General features: G+C 44.7%; 1 protein-coding gene across 1 annotated transcript; it reads left to right on the top strand.

The window, feature by feature from the left end:
* Positions 1–15,071: 15,071 nt before the first annotated feature.
* On the top strand, positions 15,072–22,545 carry LMO2 (LIM domain only 2). Its single transcript, XM_075837040.1, has 3 exons — positions 15,072–15,447; positions 19,875–20,090; positions 21,458–22,545. The coding sequence occupies exons 1-3, from the start codon at positions 15,407–15,409 to the stop codon at positions 21,675–21,677; spliced, it is 477 nt and encodes a 158-aa protein (XP_075693155.1). The 5' UTR covers positions 15,072–15,406; the 3' UTR covers positions 21,678–22,545.
* Positions 22,546–23,364: the final 819 nt, after the last annotated feature.

Genomic DNA, 23,364 nt, shown 5'->3' with positions numbered 1-23,364 from the left:
TTGTGGTCTGGTATGTAGTGGTTAGTACCTACCAAAAGTGCTCCAAGGAAGGACAACCGATGACTGGTGATAGGGTCATTGGTGCCCAAGACTCATTGATGTACATGGGGAGTGAAGGCTAGCCCGTCTGGCCCGATCCCACAAAAGAGCTACTGTAGCACAAATTGATGAAAAAGTTACTGCTGGCTATGACAGAAAAGTGTCAGAACCCGCAGGGCATCGCAGCTCGATGTATATAGGGCTGCATAGCCGCAGACCAATCAGAGTGCCCATGATGACCCCTGTCCATCACCGAAAGCGCTTACAATGGGCATGTGAGGATCAGAACTGGACCATGGAGGAAGGCCCCTTGTCTGATGAATCCCATTTTCTTTTAGATGTGAATGGGTTCCGTTGTTTTGACGGAATCAATAGCACAGTCGACTGCGCTGTTGATTCCGTCAAACCAACGGAATCCGTTCTTAACGGTGATAAACGGAAACCATTAGCAAAGTTTCCGTCACTATTGAGATCAATGGTGATGCAAACAGAAGCGAATGTTTGCCTTTCCGTTGAGGGGTTAACCCAACAGAAACCTCCGAAGGAACCCCTCAACGGAAGGGCGACACTGATGTGAACAGGCCCTTAAAGGGGACCTCTCGCGACAGGTCTATTTTAGTAAACATTTTTATTCCCCATGAAATAACAATCCTGGTCCTATTTTCTTAGAACTCTGCTTTGTGCCGTTCCTCTGTTATTCCTCCTAGAAATGTAAGAATGTATGAATATATTAGCAACTTGGTGTTACCATTCCCGTTATCAAAGGGGCGTGTCCCCACACAGTCTCACTCTGTCAGTACTGATTGGATAGTGTCAGTCCGTGCAGGGACACGCCCCCAACTGGTAACACTAGTTGGTTAATTTATTCATAAGTTTCTAGGAGGAATTAAAGAGGAACAATGTAGAGATCTAAGAAAAGATGCTCATAATAACTTATTTCATGGGGAATTCAATTATTTACTAAAACAGACATGTCAAGAGAGAAGACAGGGACTCTTTGATACGAGTTTTCTCTGGGGCAAGTGACTGGACTATCTCCTACCATAATCCTTTTCACCAAGCTCCCAAAATGTGAGAGTTTTGTGACACGGCCAGGAATTTTTAATAGGATGTTTTAACTCACTAAGAATTTTCAGTAAAAACAGGAAACAAGGAATCTATTACCCTGGTGTCAACTTTTCAACGAGACCACATTTCAACATCGCATTTGTAATTTCCTGTCTGTCACTGGCGGGGGGCACTTCAACGCTCAGTTGCTATCGCTGCCTAATGGGGGGATTGTATACATAGAACATTATGTAATATTCCTCTTCCTGAGTGTAGGGGGTTGGGGTGTAAAGATTTTAGATTGCAGTGACTTTGATGTTTTCGAACACAATATTATTTCTAGGATATTGGAATTAGAAGTTGCTACTTTACATGAAATTTATTTTGATTTTTATTTAGCAATCAGAAGAGGGGGAACTTCATGAGATATTCAAGGGCAATTCCATTTACTGTTGCGATTAACGTCAATGCTGCAGTAAACTTTTCTAAATATTACGGTAAAGGTAATAAAATAGGTTTTACTACATATATTTTGCATTTAAAGTTTTTACTCCCATCAGAGCCTCATTACATTGGGAGCAGCTTTCTACTGTGCTCATTATCGCCCCCTGCTGAGTAATGAGTAAAGGGGGGGGGGGACGACGAAGTGACAACTACTATGGGCATATTTATGGCTCACAAGTTGCATGACACTTTCAACCCAATTAGGCCATTGCCTGGACAACCTAATACTAGGGGCGTAGCTATAGGGGGGTGCAGAGGAGCGGGCCAAAAGGCTCCTCTTCCAGAATAGAAGACACCCCTATTTAAAATGCCACATGGTAGGTGGTGGATTTAGCATTAGGGCCCAGGAGCTTCAAGTTATGCATTTGAATACTCTAACACTGCCCCCTATTGACAAGAACAGGTTGGCGGATGATGATATCTGCCTAGAGTTGATTCTTCATTATCGTTTTAGATTTTTTTAGGGCTTTTACATCTTCAGGTCCAATTCACAGGAGCGTGTTCAGTTCGTGATATACGGACCGTATGTCGGAAGTATTTCCCGGACCGAACACAGTGCAGGGAGGAACGCTACTAGCGTCTTAGTTATATACGATGCCAGGAGTCCCTGCCTCGCTACGGGACAACTATCCCGTGCTGTAATCATGTTTTCAGTACGGGACAGTAGTTCCGCGGGGAGGCAGGGACACCTGGCGTCGTACATAACTATGATCCTAGGAGCCCGGTTCCGTGCACGGTGTTCAGTCCGGGAAATCCGGCCGACATGCGGACCGTATATCATGGAGCAAACACGCTCGTGTGAATTAGGCCTTACTCTTGGTTACAGGTTAATCCCGAGCACTGTTTTTAGGAACCTCCAGCTCATGTTCGCGGCTTGTGTGGAGCCATACTGTATCTCTATGCCACCGATTTCAAGTGGAGGCATAGGGACCTTGTTGCTTCATGATTCATACAAATTCTTGCCATGTTGGATGCCATATTAAAGCGGTATTCTCCCCAAAAGCATTGCCTCTAGGTCAGTATATATCCACTATACTGTGCCATAAGGAGGCACCATATGGCGGCACATGTAGCATCGATGGTTTAGTACGGAGTTGAAGAGTGTGCCACCATATACCACAGTACATACACCTCCGCCATGTACATGACGTCTTCTTAGTATTGCTTAGATGCCATGCACAGTCTCCTATTTTTATTTTATAGGTGAGAAATAGTGACCGCTTCTCTTTTACACTAGTAAAACCCTTTTTCTGTAGTGCCCTCCATTCAATCGGTGCTGCCGGGGTGAACTCTGTGCCAGTCTGGTCTCCCCGCTAATTCCCTGGCACGGGGGGTGTAGATCCGCTTTGTGGTATTTTAAATTGCTCCCTATTGAATGAAGCAACGTAGACGCAGGATTAGTCAATGTGACTTCTTTTCCACTGCCGGGGATCAGGGAATCCTGGAAACCTCAATGTGCATCTTCACTAATTGTCCTCATTCAGGATGACGAAAAACGCTCATTAAAATGTAAACAAGGTCTAAGCAGCCATTACCCGACCAGCCTGGTGATTAGATCTGGCTCTGTGTCAGCCCGTTATTAGGCTCAAGAGTAAACAAACGGCACTAATTGCTAAAGAAAGTCAGAAGCAGTGTACCCCGTATTAACCCTTACTGTACTGGACCGCATCATAAGGGTATATTCACACCTGGTATTTGTGGTGCAATTATAAAAAAAAATTTACAATCAAAATCGAAAAACTAACCAAATCGAGGATTTTTTTTTTATATGGGTTATTGATGTGGTTATTAATTGCACCTCCACCGCTACGTCTGAATAGAACCTAAATGTGTTGGGTAAAGTCACCTTATTTATGCAAAATAATTTTTTCTCCAGTGGTGAGATTATGCAGCAAATTATACTCTATGAAAAACCCGGAATTGTATTCATGAGAGCATAAAGTCCATATCTGGTTGATGCAATGATTATAAAGGGGGCTGAAAATTATTAGCAGTATACGGACTGCAGCATGTCAGTACATGCGCTAATATACATTCCGGTCCCACGTCGCGCTGATTATGAGACTTTCATAGATTTTTTTATAGCGCTGCCGGGGGGACCGGATGTCTAGTTGTACAATCTTCATTGATGATGACACGACTCTTCGTCATGTGACCGGCCCCGCTGTACAAGCAGGAGCAGTAGTACAGCAATTACATAGAGTACAGCGGGCCGGTCACATGACTAAGAGTCGTATCGTCGTAGTAGAATGTTGTGCAACTAGACCTCCAGACGCCCGGCACGGCTACAAAAAAAAAAAAAATCAACTAAAATCTCATAACTAGCGCAACGGGGGTCCGGAATGTATATTAGCGAGTAACCTCGCTAATACTTTTCGGTCCTCACATGACTCCTTTAAGAAATCTCCACATAAGACGCTGCTTCTTTGAAAAGAGAAAAACAACAAGTCTTTTAGAAAAATGTATTTTATCCGTGTAATGCGTTTCGGAACAGATCCTGCTCTTTTGTCTAGGACCAGACTTTATGGAGATTGGGACCAACCACGTCAGTAGCTTCCCATCCTCAGGCTAAAATATAAGCCAGCCATGTAGTTGTGCGCATCTGCTCTTTTTTTTTTTTTTTTACCCAATTGTAGGTCATCCACATGTAATGCCCTATATAGCATTTTTACTATGCTTACTTGGCATATGGGCGTCATAGAGAAGGGTCTCATTTGGGACCCCTGCATGAGTGAAAGTGGAGAAACCCTCTGTAAGAGCTGCTCCCATTCTGTTGGACTCGAGCCGTCCATGTATAACATGGACGACCATATCTGAATGGCCCGCCATGTAATATTACATTTCCACTGAAGCGGCCGCTACCTGGCTGGCTGCAGTTTCCCCTGAAAAATTAGCTGTTTGCGGCTCCATACTAAAAGGGATGTCTCGAATGAGACAACTCCATTAATTTCGGTTATTAAGCCTATGGCCACATTAATTCCTACCATCTATTGGACTTTGATGACTTGGTAATGGTGCCATAGACCGACTTTTTCAAGTAAAGGTGAGATTTCCTCACAGGTTCTTGCTCGGCTCTTTCCGTAACTACTATAAACGTCAATGGAGAGGTCCACACGCAATTGCCACCACTGGTCCTATATGAATTCTATGGGGATGGGCTCGACAGCGCAGTCAATTGTATCCGTGCCTTAGGGTCACAGATACAATGGAATCTGGGGCCCTGCGTGCGCCACTGCCATCTTTTATGGGCCAGGCCGGTCAGTTTGCCCCCCCCTAATGCCGGCCCTGGCATTTATAGTATATCCTGTGGCTTTTATATAAAAGGTACAATTATAGACCATTGGCCACTGCCACACTGTTATTCACTGGCACAAAAAGAATAAAAACAAGCAAAAATGTAACACAAGTTCATAAAACCACCTCACTGTTTACATAGGATGTATAGATCTTCCCTGAAGTCTATAAATTTCATGCAACTAGACCGTGGATAGCAGTGAATTATATAAACGTTAATATTTATGACAGTTCTAGGATCTGAACATGTTCATGGGAGATATCACAGGAAGCCATCTGCTCCGCGCGCGGCCTATCAAGGTTTTATTTACAGATGTGGATGGCGGAAGTTGGCCTTTCCGGAACTGTAAGCCGGCATAACATGGTAGACAGGTGCCCTGTGGTTCAGTTCAGATATTGGAGGGATTATAGTCCACACTATATCACCAAAATCATATGCTACAAACCTAAAAAAAAAACAACAAAGTAAACCATGCTAATCCTAAATAGTCCCTAAAAAAATATGAATTTATTAGGGGGGGGGGTCCACCTTAACTAACCTTATGACACGTCTTACAGTTGGGTAGGGGTATGTGAGCTGGCACCAGAGGTTTCCGTATCCATCACCATTGATTTCAATGGTGACTGATCTGGTGCCAATGGTTTCAGTTTGTCTCCGTTGTGCAAGGGTTCAGTTTTGACGGGATGAATACCGTAGTCGACTGCGCTATTGATACCGTCACAATAACGGAACCCTTGCACAACGGAGACAAACTGAAACCATTGGAACCAGATCAGTCACCATTGAAATCAATGGCGATTGAAACGGAAACCTCTGGTTTCAGTTTGTGTCAGACAGGGCTCCGTTCCGACGGAAAGCTCAGACGGAACATCGGAACGGAGCCCTGACGCAGACGTGAACGAAGCCTTAGATGTTAAACGATCTATTGGGTAAAACTCAAAAAATTTAAAGATTGTGCAAAAATTTCCATTGCATTTGATGCCCATACACATTAATGTCAGCAGGATCCAGAAACAATCCGGTGCGTATGCCTCCCAATTGTCCTCGGACAGGGAAAGTGAGGATCGGGCATGTTGAATTCTGGGAGATAAGCGGCTGTCAGAAGTGTCCTGCAGTAGCCGGTCTCCCTCTTCCATTGACCGATCATGTATTTTTATATGTTGGTTGGGAAAAATGTTCGGGTCTATCTTCCGTGACCGGGTTTACATCAGCTATTTGCTGCCTTATATTTTTTAACCTTTTAATAGCCATTATTAAAACTTGTCTTGGTCTTAGTCACACACGCTTTTCGGAAAATAATAGCAGCTCGTAATGGGGCTATGGCAAAAATAGTCATTTCCATCCATAAATTTGGCGTTTGCTATTTTCTAGTCTTCTCTTCTGCCAAACTACGACTCTAACACTCCTTTGATTGGGTTTCTGCACCCTATATACTGTACTTCTATTTTATCTCCTTGCAGCACACGGTTATGAATTCAGTGCTGACATTATGACATGGGAAAACTAATTTAGGAAAATGTTACTCACATTAACCTGTATGAAGATAGAGAACTTTCTAATGTCAGAGGTTAATGGAAGTCAAAAATCTAATTCAATGTAATGTCACTTCTTATCAACCAATAGGAAAAAAAAGCCACTTCCTGCGTCTCGTTCCATTAATTTACTCCCTTTTAATAAACGTCTAGGCTCGTCCTTTCCTGTTTTCTCTTGTAAAACAACCACATTGCATTTTAGTGGTTTGTATAGCACTTTACTCCAAGGATGTAGCTGTATGGGTTGCAGGGGTAAGGACCCTTTTACACAGGCCAATGATCAAGCAAACGAGTGTTCAGGTGAACGGGCAACAATCAGCCGATGAACGGGCGGCGATCCGCCGATGAAAGGGCGGCGATCCGCCGAGGGAACGGGCGGCGATCCGCCGAGGGAACGGGCGGCGATCAGCCGAGGGAACGGGCGGCGATCAGCCGAGGGAACGGGCGGCGATCAGCCGAGGGAACGGGCGGCGATCAGCCGGGGAACGGGCGGCGATCAGCCGGGGAACGGGCGGCGATCAGCCCAGGGAACGGGCGGCGATCAGCCCAGGGAACGGGCGGCGATCAGCCCAGGGAACGGGCGGCGATCAGCCCAGGGAACGGGCGGCGATCAGCCCAGGGAACGGGCGGCGATCAGCCCAGGGAACGGGCGGCGATCAGCCGAGGGAACGGGCGGCGATCAGCCGAGGGAACGGGCGGCGATCAGCCAAGGGAACGGGCGGCGATCAGCCAAGGGAACGGGCGGCGATCAGCCGAGGAACGGGCGGCGATCAGCCGAGGGACGGGCGGCGATCAGCCGAGGGAACGGGCGGCGATCAGCCGAGGGAACGGGCGGCGATCAGCCGAGGGAACGGGCGGCGATCAGCCGAGGAACGGGCGGCGATCAGCCGAGGAACGGGCGGCGATCAGCCGAGGAACGGGCGGCGATCAGCCGAGGAACGGGCAGCAGTCACCTCCATTGATTCGAGACAGAAGTAAAAAAATATATATATTTTAAATATTTCTTTAGATTATTTTAACATCCTATAAAGACTTTAAGCTGCAAAGATTTCTATTAATTTACAAAACGAAATCCCTCCATGTTGGTTGGATGTGATCATGTGGAGTAGTTGGTAAGCACCACATAGATGAAACTTGCCTTCCGCAGCTTCTTATCAGCTATGGTTTCATGTATGCACCACACAGTTTGACATCTTATGTCTTAATGAATCAACCAATTAAAGTGCAGTGTAGCGTCTAATGAGCCAACTAATTACAACGCAGCGCTGAACCTAATTAGCCAACACATTACAGAACGGCTCAAGGGCACACACAGTATATTGGCTCCAGAGCTCAGTGCAATCGGAGTAAACAGGAAGAGATACAAAACTAAAAAAGCCAAACCCTTATATCTATAATATCTGCATACAGATAACTTGTATATACACAATTTACGGATCGGTTGACTACACACATGTTGATCACAGAGTAAGGCCGGGATCACTTTTGAATTCAGGTTTCCATTGCTCTGCTCCGTCATGAGAATAAAACAACGAAAATACCAGAAGCTTGGTATCCGTTGTATGATGGAAACCATCGGCCCCTGACTTTAATGGGTTCAGTCAGGTCCCCGACATGGTTTCCATCAACAAAAATGACAGAATCTGTAACGGAGCCTCCAACGCAGATGTGGACAGCCCCGAAGGCCTCATGCACACACCAGTATTACAGCTTCCGAGTTTAATCATCTCTCCCTTTCAGAGGGGTAAATTGAAGCCCCCGGGCCCCAATGAAAAATCTGCTACAGGTTCCCCACTTACCATACTGGTGACTTATATGGCAGAGGTGCCTTAGGACTCTCTATGGCACCGGGCTCTGGATGCAACTGCTACCTCTGCACCTCCTATAGCTACACCCCTACTACTTTAATAAGCAGATGTTGGATCTTTGGGAAACTTTCTTGAAGAACGTCAGCATGTATGGCCATAATTAGGTTGCCTTTCCCCTAATAAAGCCATAGTGCAGCCAACGTTGGGTGATCAGAGGAGTTCAGCCATGTGACCTTGACCCTTTTGCCCCCTAAGATGCCAGGAGGTCAGCAGACAAGATAATGATGGGCAGACAGTGCTCGATGACATTATGATAAGTCCTTACATCAGGGGTCTTTCTGTCTGGGGCAGGGTTTCTGGTGTCTGAGTGTTATCTACTAGGCGTGAGACAGGGGGAGGACAGGTAATAGGACTTATCTACCACTCCTAAGCATCCGTCAGCAGAATACAAAGATACAGCTACAAGTAATGACCTCTGCTACTGATTTCACCGTGAACCTACAGCCGTCGGCCATGCAGTGTCACGCAATTGTGTGCGTCTCGTGCTACAGTGTAGGATTGGCGTCAGGCTAGGTTCACACAGTGCAGATTTTGCATGTATTATTTAAGCCAAAACCAGGAACAAAACCTAAAAAAGAATAAATATATAAAAGGAAGTCCTTATAGATCTAATTTCTTGGATCCAATTCTGGTGGCTTACAAAATGCATGCAAAATCTGCGGAAAATCTGCAGTGTGTGAACCCAGCCTAAAGTTTTTTCGACTGCTCCAGCTCACATATCTGAACATCTCAAATGGACTGCTTTTATTTGACATGTTTGTGCAAAATACACACGTAATTCTGCTGAGCAGACCACAAAGACTAGAATAAATAAACCTATGTCTTATCTGAGCAAATCATGCTGAAACCGTAAATGTGAAAGTTGTCAGCTCCCACCCAGCCCAGGTTATCAGTGCGTGTCAGGCAGGCGTGGGGAAAGCGGCCTCTCCCTACATCGAAAGTTTTTAGGAAAAAGTGACAGCGGCTCATCTTGCAACTTGCAGAAGTCATTATCTAGCTGTAGTTATCAATATAACCCATGGATGAATTTTATGGGTCCCAAATGATATTAGTGGGTGTATACTACTGGGGGCAATTGTTTGATTTTCACAGTGTTTGCACCCGAGATAACTGGCACCATAGGTGTTTGGCAGCGGCTATCTTCTCAACGCATTATAGGAATTAAAGGCCCTTTTACATGGGCCAATTCGCAGAACGCTGGTTCCCGATCATTGCCCTGTGTATTAAGGGTAACGTCTAGACGATGATGGAGCAAACGCTCGTTCATCGGCTGATCGTATCGTTTACGCAGCCTAAAATAATATAGTTGTCGGCAGCACATCTCATATAACAGGGATATGCGCTGCTGACACGATAGAAATGTACGAGGACGAGCGATCGTAGTAACGATCGCTCGTCCCCATGGATTGCTCCTGGTGAAAGGAGCAAACGAGCGCCGATCAATGAGCGGTCTTATTGATCGGTGCTCATTTAGCCGGCCCACGTTGGGCCGTGTAAGCGCACAACAAGACACGCATGTTCACCTGAGCCTAATGTCAATGGGGGTATGTAATGGCAGGAAGGAGGTGAAGGGAACAAGTGAGCCCTAATCTACCCACCGCCCTGTCCCTGCCTACTTGCAACGACCCGCCCTAGGCGACGGGGTGCAACTTGGCGGCGGTCCCTACGCTGTCTAAGTGCAAGGGAGTACAAACAGGGAACACGCAAGGGAATACAGTAGCCCACGGAACGCCGCGAGGAAACGGAGCGGTGAATGAGCCAGTCAGGATCAGGAAGTAGTGGAGTATACAAACGGGAGCACGGAGCAGAAGCAAGCCAGGGGCAGAGCAACGCAGGATAAACGGAACTGAAGCAAGGCAGAAGCACGGCAGAAGCAGGCTGGAGCAAGGCAGCAGTGGGGCCAGGAATCCAAGAAGAATAACAAGCAAGGAGGAAGAGAAAACGGCAGGTATAAATGGACAGGGGGCGGAGCTAACTCTGACTGACCAGGCCGCGATAGGCTCTCCCACTCCTGAGCCTGCCACCCTGATTGGTGGGAGCAGGTGTCAGTCTCAGAGGTCTGGCCTCAGGTGTCGACTGATTAATCCTGGGAGTATCCACAGACGTAGTGCCTGGCAGATCCTTTACAGGGTATAGGGGGAATCAGGGGTTTTTAATGTTTGGCAAAACTAGTATTATCTTATTGGAATCCGCAAAAGGAAAAACTTTAAAACGCAGGGTGTGACTGATGTCGAACTGTGACTTCCTTCACCCATAGACCATGGCGGCATCCATTTAATGTATACGTCATGAAAAGCTCATTATGTATAAGTTTAACGGATGCCTGTGATGTATGCCATACAATAGCATATGTCCTCCATAAACTTTCATGTTAAAAAAAAGTGTATACCACGCAGTATATGTTTTTTTGCAGGATCCCGCTGTACAGGATAGTGCAGTCTACTATACTATCCATATCTAGAAAAATATAAAATAAATTAACGACATACCAACCCGACAAAAGTCTAAAAGGACACTCTTTCGGCCTCCATCGGGCTAATGGAGCCCTATGTGCAGGTTTAGCCATGAGGTTTAATTTCACATCAGAACGTAATGTGAACAGGGCCTCACACAGCATCGTATAGAACACGCTTTTTTTTTTTTAATTCAAGAATTCATGACAAGAAAGCTCCAAGTGCCTCCGTAATAAATCAAATGAAGGCTGCTATAGGACGTTATGCCTGAAATAAATTCTCTATGGTCCCAGGAGAATGGAAAAAGGGTTAATCGGAGAAAATTTCCATAGGAATCCATGTTATTTTATCTATCCCACTCACACCGTTCTCTGACATTTCAACTGAACATAAATGAACCGTCCGAGTAGAAAAAAAACGTTGACATTTTAAAGCAGCTATTAAAAGTTTACTGAAATCAGAAGCCGTCAGTGGGTTTAATTAATCAATACGTAGAGCTGCCCTCACTGAAACATCATTTGTATCTACCAATTTGGCATTTGGATTGACACGTTCATATACTTCGACATCCTGATATAAAAAAATTAAATAAACACCGACCAGCCCCACGTCACAATCACAAAGGAGTCTCCAAAAAAATAATGCTGCCCTGAACAGTGCCAATCAGAGCACAAATAATAGCGTCAATCTTATTCTACCGGTTCCCATATAAGAGAGCCAGCCACATCAGTGGCCACATGATCGTGGTAGTCAAATAATAGTACATTCTAGAGTGCCCCATAATAGTATCTGCCACAGTGCCCACAAAGTCAACACCATTGTACCCTATAATACTGCCCGAAAGAGTGCCCCTACAATAGTGCCTGACAAAGTACCCACAGAGTTCATGCTACGGCTCCCCTATAATAGTGACTGTCAAAGTGCCTCTATATTAGTGCGTTCCACAGTGCCCTCAAAGTGCATGCTACAGTGCGTTTTACAGTGCCCACAAAATACAGGCTATAGTGTCCCTATAACATAGTGCCTGCCCTAGTGTCTCTATATTAGTGTGTTCCACCGTGCCCTCAAGGCACATGCTACAGTGCCCCTATAAAAGTACATTTCACAGTGCCCACAAAATACAGACTACAGTGCACCTACAATAGTGCCTGCTATAGTGACTCTAATAGTACATTCCAGTGCCCCTAAAATAGTGCCTTCCACAGTGCCCACAAAATACATGCTACAGTGCCCCTATAATTGTGCCTGCTAGAGTGCCTCCATAATAGTGCTTTCCAGAGCCCTTATAATAGTGCCTTCCATAGCGCCCACAATGTGCATGCTACAGTGCCGCATATTACTGCCTGCCATAGTACCTCTATAAGGCTAGGGTTACACGGTCACCTTGGCCTGCGACACAGGTCTCAAGGCCAAAGATCGCTATGTTATCAGTGTGTCGCACTGTCTGTGTCGCACTAATATTGCCTTCCACAGTGACACTAACAAAGGTCAGAATAATTTACAGCTTGTAATACAAAAAATATAAAATTGCCTCCGATTGAAGGAAAATATATTAGAGGAAAGGATTTAAGAATGAAGTAATTCCTTTACATGAGTTGTCTCAAGGGAAAATGCACAATGCAGCTCTATGTCCTCCGTTTACTAAAAAAAAGATGACACCGGCGTTATGGAAAATGTGATTTGAAGATGACGGTGGTTGTCTGTCCTCTGTACATCATGCACTCAGCAAATCACAGGCTGGAAGTGAATCAGCAATATGACCCATGATCCTCCTCATCCAGTCCGCTAGATCGTGTGCTCAGCAAATCATCAGGATTAGCCTGTGTGCGGGGATGGTGAAATGCACGTTCCAAATATACACGAAGAACCAGTCAAGAAAGGGTTCACACAAACAAGAACGCGTGTGGATAAAGCTATATACACGCAGACGCACTTACCAGTCCAAATCAGTGCCCTCGTAATAGAGCCCCCACAATCGTGACAACAACAATACCCCCAAATCAGCCAAAACCACAATGATGTAGGGGACAAACCTGTCGGCAAATATTGTAATCTGAAGGGTAACTAAACATTCAGAAAACTTCTGTCATAGTGACATGTCAGAACTTCTGATCGGTGGGGGGGTTCTGAGCATGGAGACCCCCAACAATCGCTAAAACAAACCGGCAGAAGCGCTCAGGTGAGTGCTGAACCACTTGGTTTCTGATCGGCTTTTCTCGAGGTGTATATATATATATATATATATATATATAGTCTGTGGGCTGTACTCTAACTGCTCGACTTTCCGGAAAAAGACTATCAGAAACAAAGCGGCTCAGAACTGACCCGAGCACTTCTGCCGCTTCGTTTTAACGATCGGTGGGGGTCTCAGTTCTCGGATCCCCACCGATCAAAACTTCCGACACGTCACTACGATAGGTCAGAAGTTTTCTGAAAGTTTAGTTACACTATTATATAATATGTGCAATTCTGACATAAAACTGGTGTAATTGCATTGATAATTCTCCCCGTAGTGTTCTATCTCCGGGTCTTCGAAGATGCCTTCTCCAAATTCTAGAATGGCGCTGCTCTCTTTCTTTCCATAGAAGTTGAAGGAAATTATCATGTTCTTTTTGGTGTGTCACGGTCACGACAGTTTTAGATCACACCGAAATTGCTGTGAAAGGCAACTTTTTGGGGGCAGATGTTTTGCGTTGAAAGTTTCATGTGACACCAAGTAGTTCTGCGGAAGCCAACTGTTGCCAAACAGAAGCGATCATCTATACGTAGCCTTAGGCTGGAGGTACGTAGACTTGTCGAGCGACACCTGTTTTAGCAAATGTCACACAAGTCGTCGTCTGTATAAATATTTCAGGCAAAACCTAAAAATGTGTTACGCCAACCCTTCCCCCCACTCTCCTGACAGGCCCTAGACTCTGTTCTAAAGTTATAATGATGTCCGCTAATTCTTGCTGCCTGTCCTGTTCAAATGAATGGAAGTTTGCTTAGGTTACAATGAGACGACCGATTTTTCCATCAGAAAAATACATTGCTGGCTAGCCGACGCGGTTTTTCGTGGAAATTATGCATTGTAAACTACCTCCAAAAACGACAGGTCAATCATTTTTTCCCCGTGCCGCATGTAAAAACGTTCAATCCGTATGAACAACAGGGCGGTTTCTCATTAAAATCAACGGGAAGCTTTTCTTTAGTAGTTTTCCAATAGGTTTCGGTACAGAATACGCGCGGTTTCTTCGCCGAGATACACAAGAAATTTTGCTGTGTGAACACAGCCTTTGAATGTGGTGTCAGATTTTTAGTAACAGAAATCTCTGGGCAGCGCCAAAGTGGTTTGGTCCCTCCATACGACTCGTATATTCTTGAAATCAGTGGTGGTCCGAGATCACAGACTTCATCAACGTGATCCCCTAAAATGCATCTATGACATATTATTTGACTGGATTTCCCCTTTAAATCCCTCAACTTCACACATCTGAATTGGAGGCTCCGTTGCAGATTCCATCATATTTGATGGGAAAAAAAACAGAATCGCATGCTGCTATTTTTTATTTTGGGCAATGGACTGGACTCCATGACGGACACCATTATAAAATCAACGGGGTCTGTCAGACGCCGTCGGTGTCCGTCGTATGACGGATCCATCACGGCTTGAATTCCGTTTTTCTGCTCCTATGACAGAACAGAAAAGCTGAATTCACAACGCAGATGTGAACGCGGCCTAACATGCAGCTGCAAAGTGACGAGATGGCAATTTTTTCCCATAGAGTGACATGAAGGTCGCTTATTCCCTTTCCAAAAAGAAAAAAAAAAAAAGTTGCGCAACTAAAATCAAGCAATGATGAAAAAAAGTATCACCTTCATCAGTCACCAGTAGTCCTGTCAGCAGCATTGTTGCCTCAGCATCATTAGCATGTAAAGCTGCTGCAGTGACAGGTCAGGTTTTAGTTTCAGTTTGTCAGTCCACTGACGGCACCGTCTCAAACCATCTTCAAGCCTATTGCAAATGTATACACACCGGTGACATTTATGGAATGGAGCGAAATGGAATAATCGTAGCATAAGTGTGGAAAATTAGAACCTAAACATCTACACAAAACCAAATTACTAAACCCCCACGATGATCAGGGGAGAGTTAACCTCTGCAATCCTGGCTGCTACATGCAATGCAAAGCTGCTCTCCCCAGGGACAAAGGGGTTAATGAATAAGACAGCTGCAAGGTACAGCGTTGTAATCCTGTGCCCTGGAGGGCTAGTTAGAGACATAGCGAGAAGTGAGCAGCTGTGCCTTTAAATACCATTTCCTTCTATTGTATTTGAATGGTGATCAGGAAAAAGGAAATGAAAGCAAAGGGGCCGAGCCAAGGCAGTAATGCTGCAAGGGGACACCAATCCGCTATATAAGTGACAGTGACACAGGCTTCCCTCTCAGACCTTCCCTTCTTGCAACAGGACTCATTCAGCTGCTGGGAATACAGATGTGGCTGCTCAGTGATGGAGAAGGGGCAGCGAGGATATCCATTGAATGACGCTGGGAGTTGGGGGGCAGGCTGACATTGGGGGACACTGCTGCGTGGACTGGTGACGGTGAAATCCCAGATTGTGGTTCGCTGGAAAGAAGAGAACGGATCACTGCGTGGACAATAAGGCACGACACACAGGAGAAGACAAATGTCATCAGCCATAGAAAGAAAGACCCTGGACGCTGCAGAGTAAGCATACATGGGGGTGTCGTATTGTTATAGCACATGGCAAAGGGGGCAGCGGGGGGTTTAGGGTAGTCATGATGTACCTTAATTCTAAAGTGAAGGGACGGAGTTGGGACAGGTGACTGCTTTAGGTATAGGAGGACGACTATTAAAATGAAAGATGGTGGGCAGTGCTTTGCATTGGGGCTGCAGTACATTAAATGGAAATAAGTGCGTGGGTGATGGGGGGGGGGGGGTTCAGCCAGTTGTAAAAATGTCACACTGGTTAGAGGGACTGGTATTGTAGTGGAGGGTGAATATGTGGGTCGAGCATTCATATACTTATTTTTGGCTTGTAAGGTTTGGTGCACCCTTAAGGAACTGGCACAACTGTTGCACTTGTCTTCTAACGCATAAATCCCAATATTACGCAATGTTCTAGGCATTCTTTGCCAACAGAACCAGCTCGGTCAATGGCTGTAGTTCCACACGTATGCAGATGTTTACAGGTTTGGGTGTTTCAGATGTAGCAGAAATGAGTTTGTCACTTGTCGTGATATCACAATGTGTTTTCTGTGGCTTTACATAGGACTGCAGGAAAGCCTACAGAGCTATCTTTACTGAAGCTTCAGCTAAACAACATACTCAACTCTGCTACATGTCAATGCTACATTATTTGGAAAAGTTGCTGTATAGCACACAGAAAGTAATTTTGTTTTATTGTTGGCGAGTGCGGTATATTGTTTCTAGACTTTTACAACATGAATGTAAAAATTAAATGAACTAATAAATAGATATGGGATGGATAGATAGAAATATAGATATGAGAGATAGAAAGATATGAGATATAGATAGATAATCCTGAAATGCAATACACCTATGCAGCCGCCTCTATAAACCAGGAACAGCCATAGTAACGTAAAAGGTTTCGAGTACCTGCAGCACTCACTTGGAAATTTGAAAAGGGAGGCAAAAAAAAGCTCAACAATCTCCCAAAAATCACAAATTTCAGATTCTTATGTCCACCACGAGAAAATTTGTGACAGCATCCATGCGGGAAAAAAAATAGGTGTTAAATTAACACAACTCACAAAACGCATGCAACGTTGAGTCACGCAGGTTTCTTTGTCACGCACGGTATGGTAGCGTGGACTCGAAGAGCCGGTTGGACTTTAGGTATTTGAATGTAAGAACTTTCATAATCAGAAAACATTAGGTGCCATCAGCAGTTTCTAGTTCCCAGCGGGCACCTGGGATTTGCCCAGCCCTGCTATATAAACATGAGAAGGATGTGATGTTCATTCACAGTCATCAACAAGTCCAACACCATTAGAGACTCTTCAGTGAAACGCGTTTCACACCGATATCCATGCAGATTTTTATCAGGACATTTACCACGGGTGAGAAAAACAGGGGGCACACTATTAGATTTTCTGGCATTGGAACCTAGTCAGCAGAGGACGCAGAACACGATCTATAATAACTCCCCCACAAACTTCCAAAAAGAGCACCTTGCTACGGGCATTTACCTACGCCCCATAGAGTGATATAGGAGCTGGCGTAAATTTCCACTAAAATTTACACCAGTTTTCTGGATGAAGTGGTAGTAACACAAGAAAAGCACCATGATACCAGCTACTGATGGCTCTGCTTGGGTTTCTTTGAAGGCCGCATGGTCAATTACCGACCATGCGGCCAACCCAAAAATTGCTAAACATAGCCCATAGGAGAAGAAGTTAACACAGTGCTTCCCTGGTGCCACTGCATCTCTATTCTCTGCAGCGTATTACAGTAGTAGCCGTGTGGGTGAGATTTCAACAAATCTCGTCCCCACACAACGGAAAAAAGCCGCAAAAAAATTGAACTGTGGTGCGGTTTCCTCAACCGCAGCATGTCAATTAATGCTGCGGAATCGCAGGTCTTTTGTTGCGGGTTTTCCCCATTGAATTCAATGGGGTGCTAAAACCCACAAAAAAGTGGTGTTGCGATATTTGCGGCGGAATCACAGCGATTTCGCTGCAAAAATCGCAAGTAAGAAAAAAAAAAAAAGTTATACTTACCCAGGGTTCCCTGCTCCTTCTCTAGTCCGGCCTCCCGGGATGACGTTTCCTCCCACATGACCGCTACAGAGGTCACATGGCCTGCAGCGTCATCCCAGGAGGCCGGACTACGCGCAGAGAAGAGGGAGGGGGTAAGTATGAAAGTTTATTAAAAAAAATCCAGCGCAGCAGAAATTCCGCAAGAATAACGCACCACAATGTGGTGCGATTTTTCGGACGGCATTCCCTGCGGTGTCCAGGGCGGATAAGATGCGCAGCTTGACGCAGTGTATCCGCCCTGAACATGCTGTGTTTGTGTTCGTACCCTAATCGCTTCTGCACACAACAGAATTGCTGCAGAAAATTTCTGCAGCAATTCCGCAGAAACTAGCAACCATTCCGCTGCGGAAAAACCACATCATTTCCTGCGAATTTTACTGCAGAGAATGGTGCGTAATTTGCCGCGTTTTTCACAATGCCGGGAGATGGTGACATCTCCTCTGAAAAACGCAGCAATTCAGTCCACTTTCCGCAGCAGGAACGGACATGCTGCGGTATGAAAAATATGCACCACAGGTCAATTTCTGGTCAGAATTTTTACGCATCGTCAGAAGGAGATTTGATAAATCTCACCCACTTTGTTGCTACTGTATTCTGCTGCGTATTTTCCGTCTGCAATTCCGGACGGAAAATACGCAGCAATTCCGCTACGTGTGGGCGAGCCCTTAAAGAGACTATCCGGTGAATAAGAGAAAGTAGTTTTGTACCCCACCTTCACTGTCTCTTCTGAGCCCTATTAGACATTAGGACAGTCTAGCAGAGTGTTTCCCAACCAGGGTTCCCTGACAATCTGGGGTTCCTCAGAACCTTGTCAGGGGTTCCCTAAAAGACAACAGCATGAGCTATCATTTTTACAGTAGAGAATGCGATGTATTTCAGCTTGTAGATGCTTGGAAAGGGACAGGCAAAGGAATTAACACATCTCAGACCGAATCTAGAATTATAGAATATTTTACTGTCTGCACCAAGATTCTTTGAAGCAGGAATATGAGCTGGAGTTCCCTGGGGAGAGGAAGCAATTTTTAGGGGTCCCCCATGGTAATAATTTTTGGAACCACTGTCTAGTGAATTGGGTGGGTACCAATTGGTAATTTTATGGTTCTGCGGTTTTATTACTATTGCTTTGAATTATTAGTACATTTTTATGTATTTGGATGACAAAAAATAAAAGCATAGGCCGCCTAGGAGACATCACAGTGTAATATTTCCACACATAGTAATGAATGAGTAGTTTGGAGGTGACACCGTTAATAGCCGTTTGGTGCAGAGCCGAAGAGTTCGTCATTTTTCCCTGTATGGGTTGAGTTACTAGATAATCTGTGTTCACAACAACCATGAGGTCAAGATGACAGACAGAGACCTTGTGTTACTCCGTCATGCCACGTGCTTTTATGCGTCGCGTGCTGATGACTTGTCTTTCTTGCTTGATGGCTTTTCTTTTTTTCTGGTAGGTAGACTAGTCCCCTGGTGGCAGGGCTGGCTTCAGCACTTGGCAAAGCTGGGCAGATCCAAAGGCCTCATGCACACGATGGTATTTTTGCTGCCGCAATTTATCCACATTTTTGTGGATAAATTACCGACCCATACTTTTTTTAAGGCCCCATGCACATGACTGATTTACACTGAGATTTGTGGATTCACCAATACTGGGGAATTGTTGCGAATCCGGATGACAAACGGATGCACAACAAGGGTTTTTCGCGAGGACCCGTGACTTTGCGGATCGCAAGTCGTGTTGTGTGCAAGAAGCGTAAGGCCGACTATGCTTGGTGGGTCAACTACCCCCTTAGTTGCAGAAGAAATAAGTTAGCCACAACATATAAAGAATAGTGCTACTGTAGGTCAGTTCTTAGAGGGTGGGGCAGACATTGGGCACAATGTGGCTTTGTTACCTAAGGGCTCACATTAATGTTTATCCAGTCCTGCTGGATATGCCCCCAACCCCTGGGATATTATATAATATAGCACAGGAAACCTTGGCTGCACAAATCAATATGCACCACCGGACGTGCACTAGTACTATGGGTGACCGTATAAATTAGGCCATGTCACCCTCTGCTTAGCATACCAGCCTGCACAAAAAGGGTTCCCCAATTATAAGGAATTTTGTGGAGGCTTCGCTGTGAAGAAGTTCTATACCTTTTAATCTTAGAAGAGGATGCAGCGTGCAAATGGCCATTATTCTGCTCCCTATTGATATAGCCCATATTTAGTTGTTGACCTTCAACTATTTGATGGCCTACACCGTCAGGGATATATGTCCAATGGAGATCATGTGAGATGGAAAGATGAAGGTAGATAACCATAGAACTTAATTACCTTGTGACTTATATGAGTATTTATTTTCAACAGTGAGCCAGTGGATGAAGTTCTGCAGATCCCACCCTCACTTTTGACATGTGGGGGCTGCCAGCAAAATATTGGGGATCGCTACTTCCTAAAAGCCATCGACCAATATTGGCACGAAGACTGTTTGAGCTGTGACCTATGTGGATGCCGATTAGGAGAAGTCGGGAGGAGACTTTACTACAAATTAGGACGCAAGCTGTGCCGGAGAGATTACCTAAGGTACAGCAAAACATTCTACATCGTATAGGCCGTCATTGTACGGGACACATTCCTACAGTTTCCACTCCGTCATTCTACATCCTATATTAGTTTACATCATATAGGCCACCATTGTACAGGCCATCATCCTACTTCATAATAAGCTATCGTCCTGCATTGTACAGGCCTTGATCAAAGATTCCAAAGACTATCATCCTACATTTTAGAGATCATCATTCTACATTGTATAGGCCATCAGTTTACAGGACACATTCCTACAGTCTCCACTAACCCAAGTCATATAGGCCAGCATCCTCCGTCATATAGGCCAGCATCCTCCGTCATATAGGCCAGCATCCTCCGTCATATAGGCCAGCATCCTCCGTCATATAGGCCAGCATCCTCCGTCATATAGGCCAGCATCCTCCGTCATATAGGCCAGCATCCTCCGTCATATAGGCCAGCATCCTCCGTCATATAGGCCAGCATCCTCCGTCATATAGGCCAGCATCATTCGTCATATAGGCCAGCATCATTCGTCATATAGGCCAGCATCCTTCGTCATATAGGCCAGCATCCTCCGTCATATAGGCCATCATTCTGCATTGTACAGGCCACGATCATAGATTCCAAAGACCATCATCCTACATTTTAGAGACCATCATCCTACATTATAAAGGCCAGCTTTCTACATCATATAGGACATCATTATACATCATATAGGACATCATCCTGCATTGTACAAGCAATTATCATACATTCCACAGACCATCATCCACCATTCTATAGGCCATAATTCTGTAGCGTGCAGACCATCATTCTACATTTCATAGGACATCCTTCTTTGTTTTAAATGAGTGGTCACACTAAGAAACCCCATGGACATCAAAGAGGAAGGTTCCCTGCTCAGGACCCAGCTCTTTGAGCCATGGCGGAGAGCCAGTAATTCTCAGGGCCTCCTGCTCTGTCGGACCCGGCCCATCCATGTAATAAATGGATGACCATTCATTTAAATGGCCACCACGTTACTTCCCCCAACGATAAGAGCCACGAGGGGTTTCAGAAGCGGGACCTGCGGCAAGTAGCTGATCACCGAGGCAGCTACATTACAAAAGGAGGTGAAACAATTTCTTAAAAAGGCCCTTATTCTACTTTGGACAAGCTACAAGCCTACAGGCCATAGTTCTATAGGTTATCATTCCATATTCTATAGGTTATAATTCTACAGCTCCAACAGCGCCTAAGAATCTAAAAATAAAATACTTGATCAAGAATTGCTATAGAATATTCTGATGTTTTTGTTTCCTTGCTAGGAGAGTGATAACCACGACTCCTATCATTTTAGGCGCAGTACCTAACTATATCCGGTTTGTCGTTCTTATTCACAGGCTTTTCGGTCAGGACGGACTGTGTGCATCATGTGACAAGAGGATCCGAGCCTACGAAATGACAATGCGGGTGAAGGACAAGGTCTACCACCTGGAGTGCTTCAAGTGCGCGGCTTGTCAGAAGCACTTCTGTGTTGGTGACCGTTACCTGCTCATCAACTCGGACATTGTCTGCGAGCAGGACATCTACGAATGGACCAAACTTAATGGAATGATGTAGTCCCGTGGGCTTCTTCTCAGGTGGACTTCTCGCTCATACTCTATGAAGTCATGAGACTTGGTAGACCATACACTATAGGACATTCACAACTGACATTGAGGTCTAGAAGTAGACTCCAGCCTAGTTGGACATCCAAGTTGGTCTCAACTAGCAGAATCACAAGATAGTTATTTTTCCTCACCATGGTGCTTCCACATGGACACGAGTAGGCCCATATTTGAGTGGTTACCTCCTTTGGATTAGGAACAACCATGTTACTGTACATAAACAATCCTAAAAACGACTGGAAAACTTCACAGATTTTTCTGTTTGGTGACAATAATGGAACCTATGCTGCAATTTTTGGCATAATTTGTACATACCGTTGGCCAATGCTGGATTATCTATGCAACACGAGCATTTTATGTTCTTTTATTTCCTATTTCTCTTTTTTAACGTTAATCTTTCTTCACTGTGAAAAGGTTAATGACCATGTAAACGTAACGGACATACTTCTTCCGGAGTGGAATAGTATAAAGAGTGAAGATCTGGGGTAGAGGGAAACCTGTAAGCTCATATATATTGCATTAAATAAGGCTAGGTTCACATTTGCATTTCCCTGGAGACTTTTTTTTTTACAAAATGTATTTACTATTCTGCTAATTGCCACTAGAAACAGTCAACAAGCTGGTCGACAGACACACCCCTAAAAGTTTAGCTGAACTTTTTTTTTAATTCAGCGAGATTTTTTCCTACATAATCTACAAGTGTAAACTGGAAAATAATGAGGTGGATGTACAAAATACATCATTTTAGATAATGATGGAACAAATGCAAATTGAAAATGCTAGCATCAGTTTCTCACCTATTAAAAATTGTGGAATCTGTTGACTGATCTATTCCTGGATCTATTTATTGTATAGAACAGCCGCTTAAAGCTAAACGCTTATGTGAACCAGCTATAGGTCTCGGCACGGTGTTCACGGATCCTGTATGATGGCACATGGAGGCCCTACAGTTCAATATAATTGATCTATAGGCGCTCTGTATGCTACCATATGGTGCTGCTGTGATGTATTTTATTCTCCCCTAGAAGCAATATTACTAAGGGAAAAAGCGTACATAATAATACAGCGCATGATCGAACATACCGCGTTTTTTAACTCATCGATTCCGCATGAATTTGTAAGAAAAAAAACAAAAACCTCCATATGAAGTTGGAGAAACACAGAAGTACAATATGGGCCCAAAGATTTTTCTACGGGTGTTGAATTACGGATCCGTGTGCATAAGACCTATACATGATGTGTGTGTATATATATAGTTCTATTGAGTAGAAACAGGTTTCTCCGGGTGTTGCGGCCGTAGTGCAGACGCTAAAATGACCATATATCACTGGCATGAGAAATTGGTCTTGGGCGCCACTTGTTTTTGGCATAAAAAAATAAAATATAAAACTGCACTAAAGCTGCAAAGTGTGAACTGGGCATTTTTTAAAAATTCAGCTTTGGCCACCAACTACCCATTGCGAGGTCCCGGCAAACAACTTCCCATATCGCAGCTTCTCGGACCTCTATGAGGGACCTGGGGAGAACATCTACTGGACTTAACCGCAGTCAATTCTCACTCTTTAGGTTTTGAGTACAGTAAAGCTGGCCATACATTTTAGATAGCCTTCACCTGAACGATTGTGCGGCTGACAGCTATT

The sequence above is a fragment of the Rhinoderma darwinii genome, chromosome 9 (genome assembly GCF_050947455.1).
Source record: "Rhinoderma darwinii isolate aRhiDar2 chromosome 9, aRhiDar2.hap1, whole genome shotgun sequence".
Classification (NCBI taxonomy): domain Eukaryota; kingdom Metazoa; phylum Chordata; class Amphibia; order Anura; family Rhinodermatidae; genus Rhinoderma; species Rhinoderma darwinii.
Note: the sequence above shows the minus strand (reverse complement) of the source record. Positions and strands in the feature narration are given on the sequence as shown.

Excerpts from the sequence above, each read along its gene's own strand:
- LMO2 (XM_075837040.1), top strand. The coding sequence starts at position 15,407 with ATGTCATCAGCCATAGAAAGAAAGACCCTGGACGCTGCAGA. Across the intron at positions 15,448-19,874 it reads AAGACCCTGGACGCTGCAGA|TGAGCCAGTGGATGAAGTTC; the intron begins GTAAGCATACAT and ends TATTTTCAACAG. Across the intron at positions 20,091-21,457 it reads TGCCGGAGAGATTACCTAAG|GCTTTTCGGTCAGGACGGAC; the intron begins GTACAGCAAAAC and ends TCTTATTCACAG.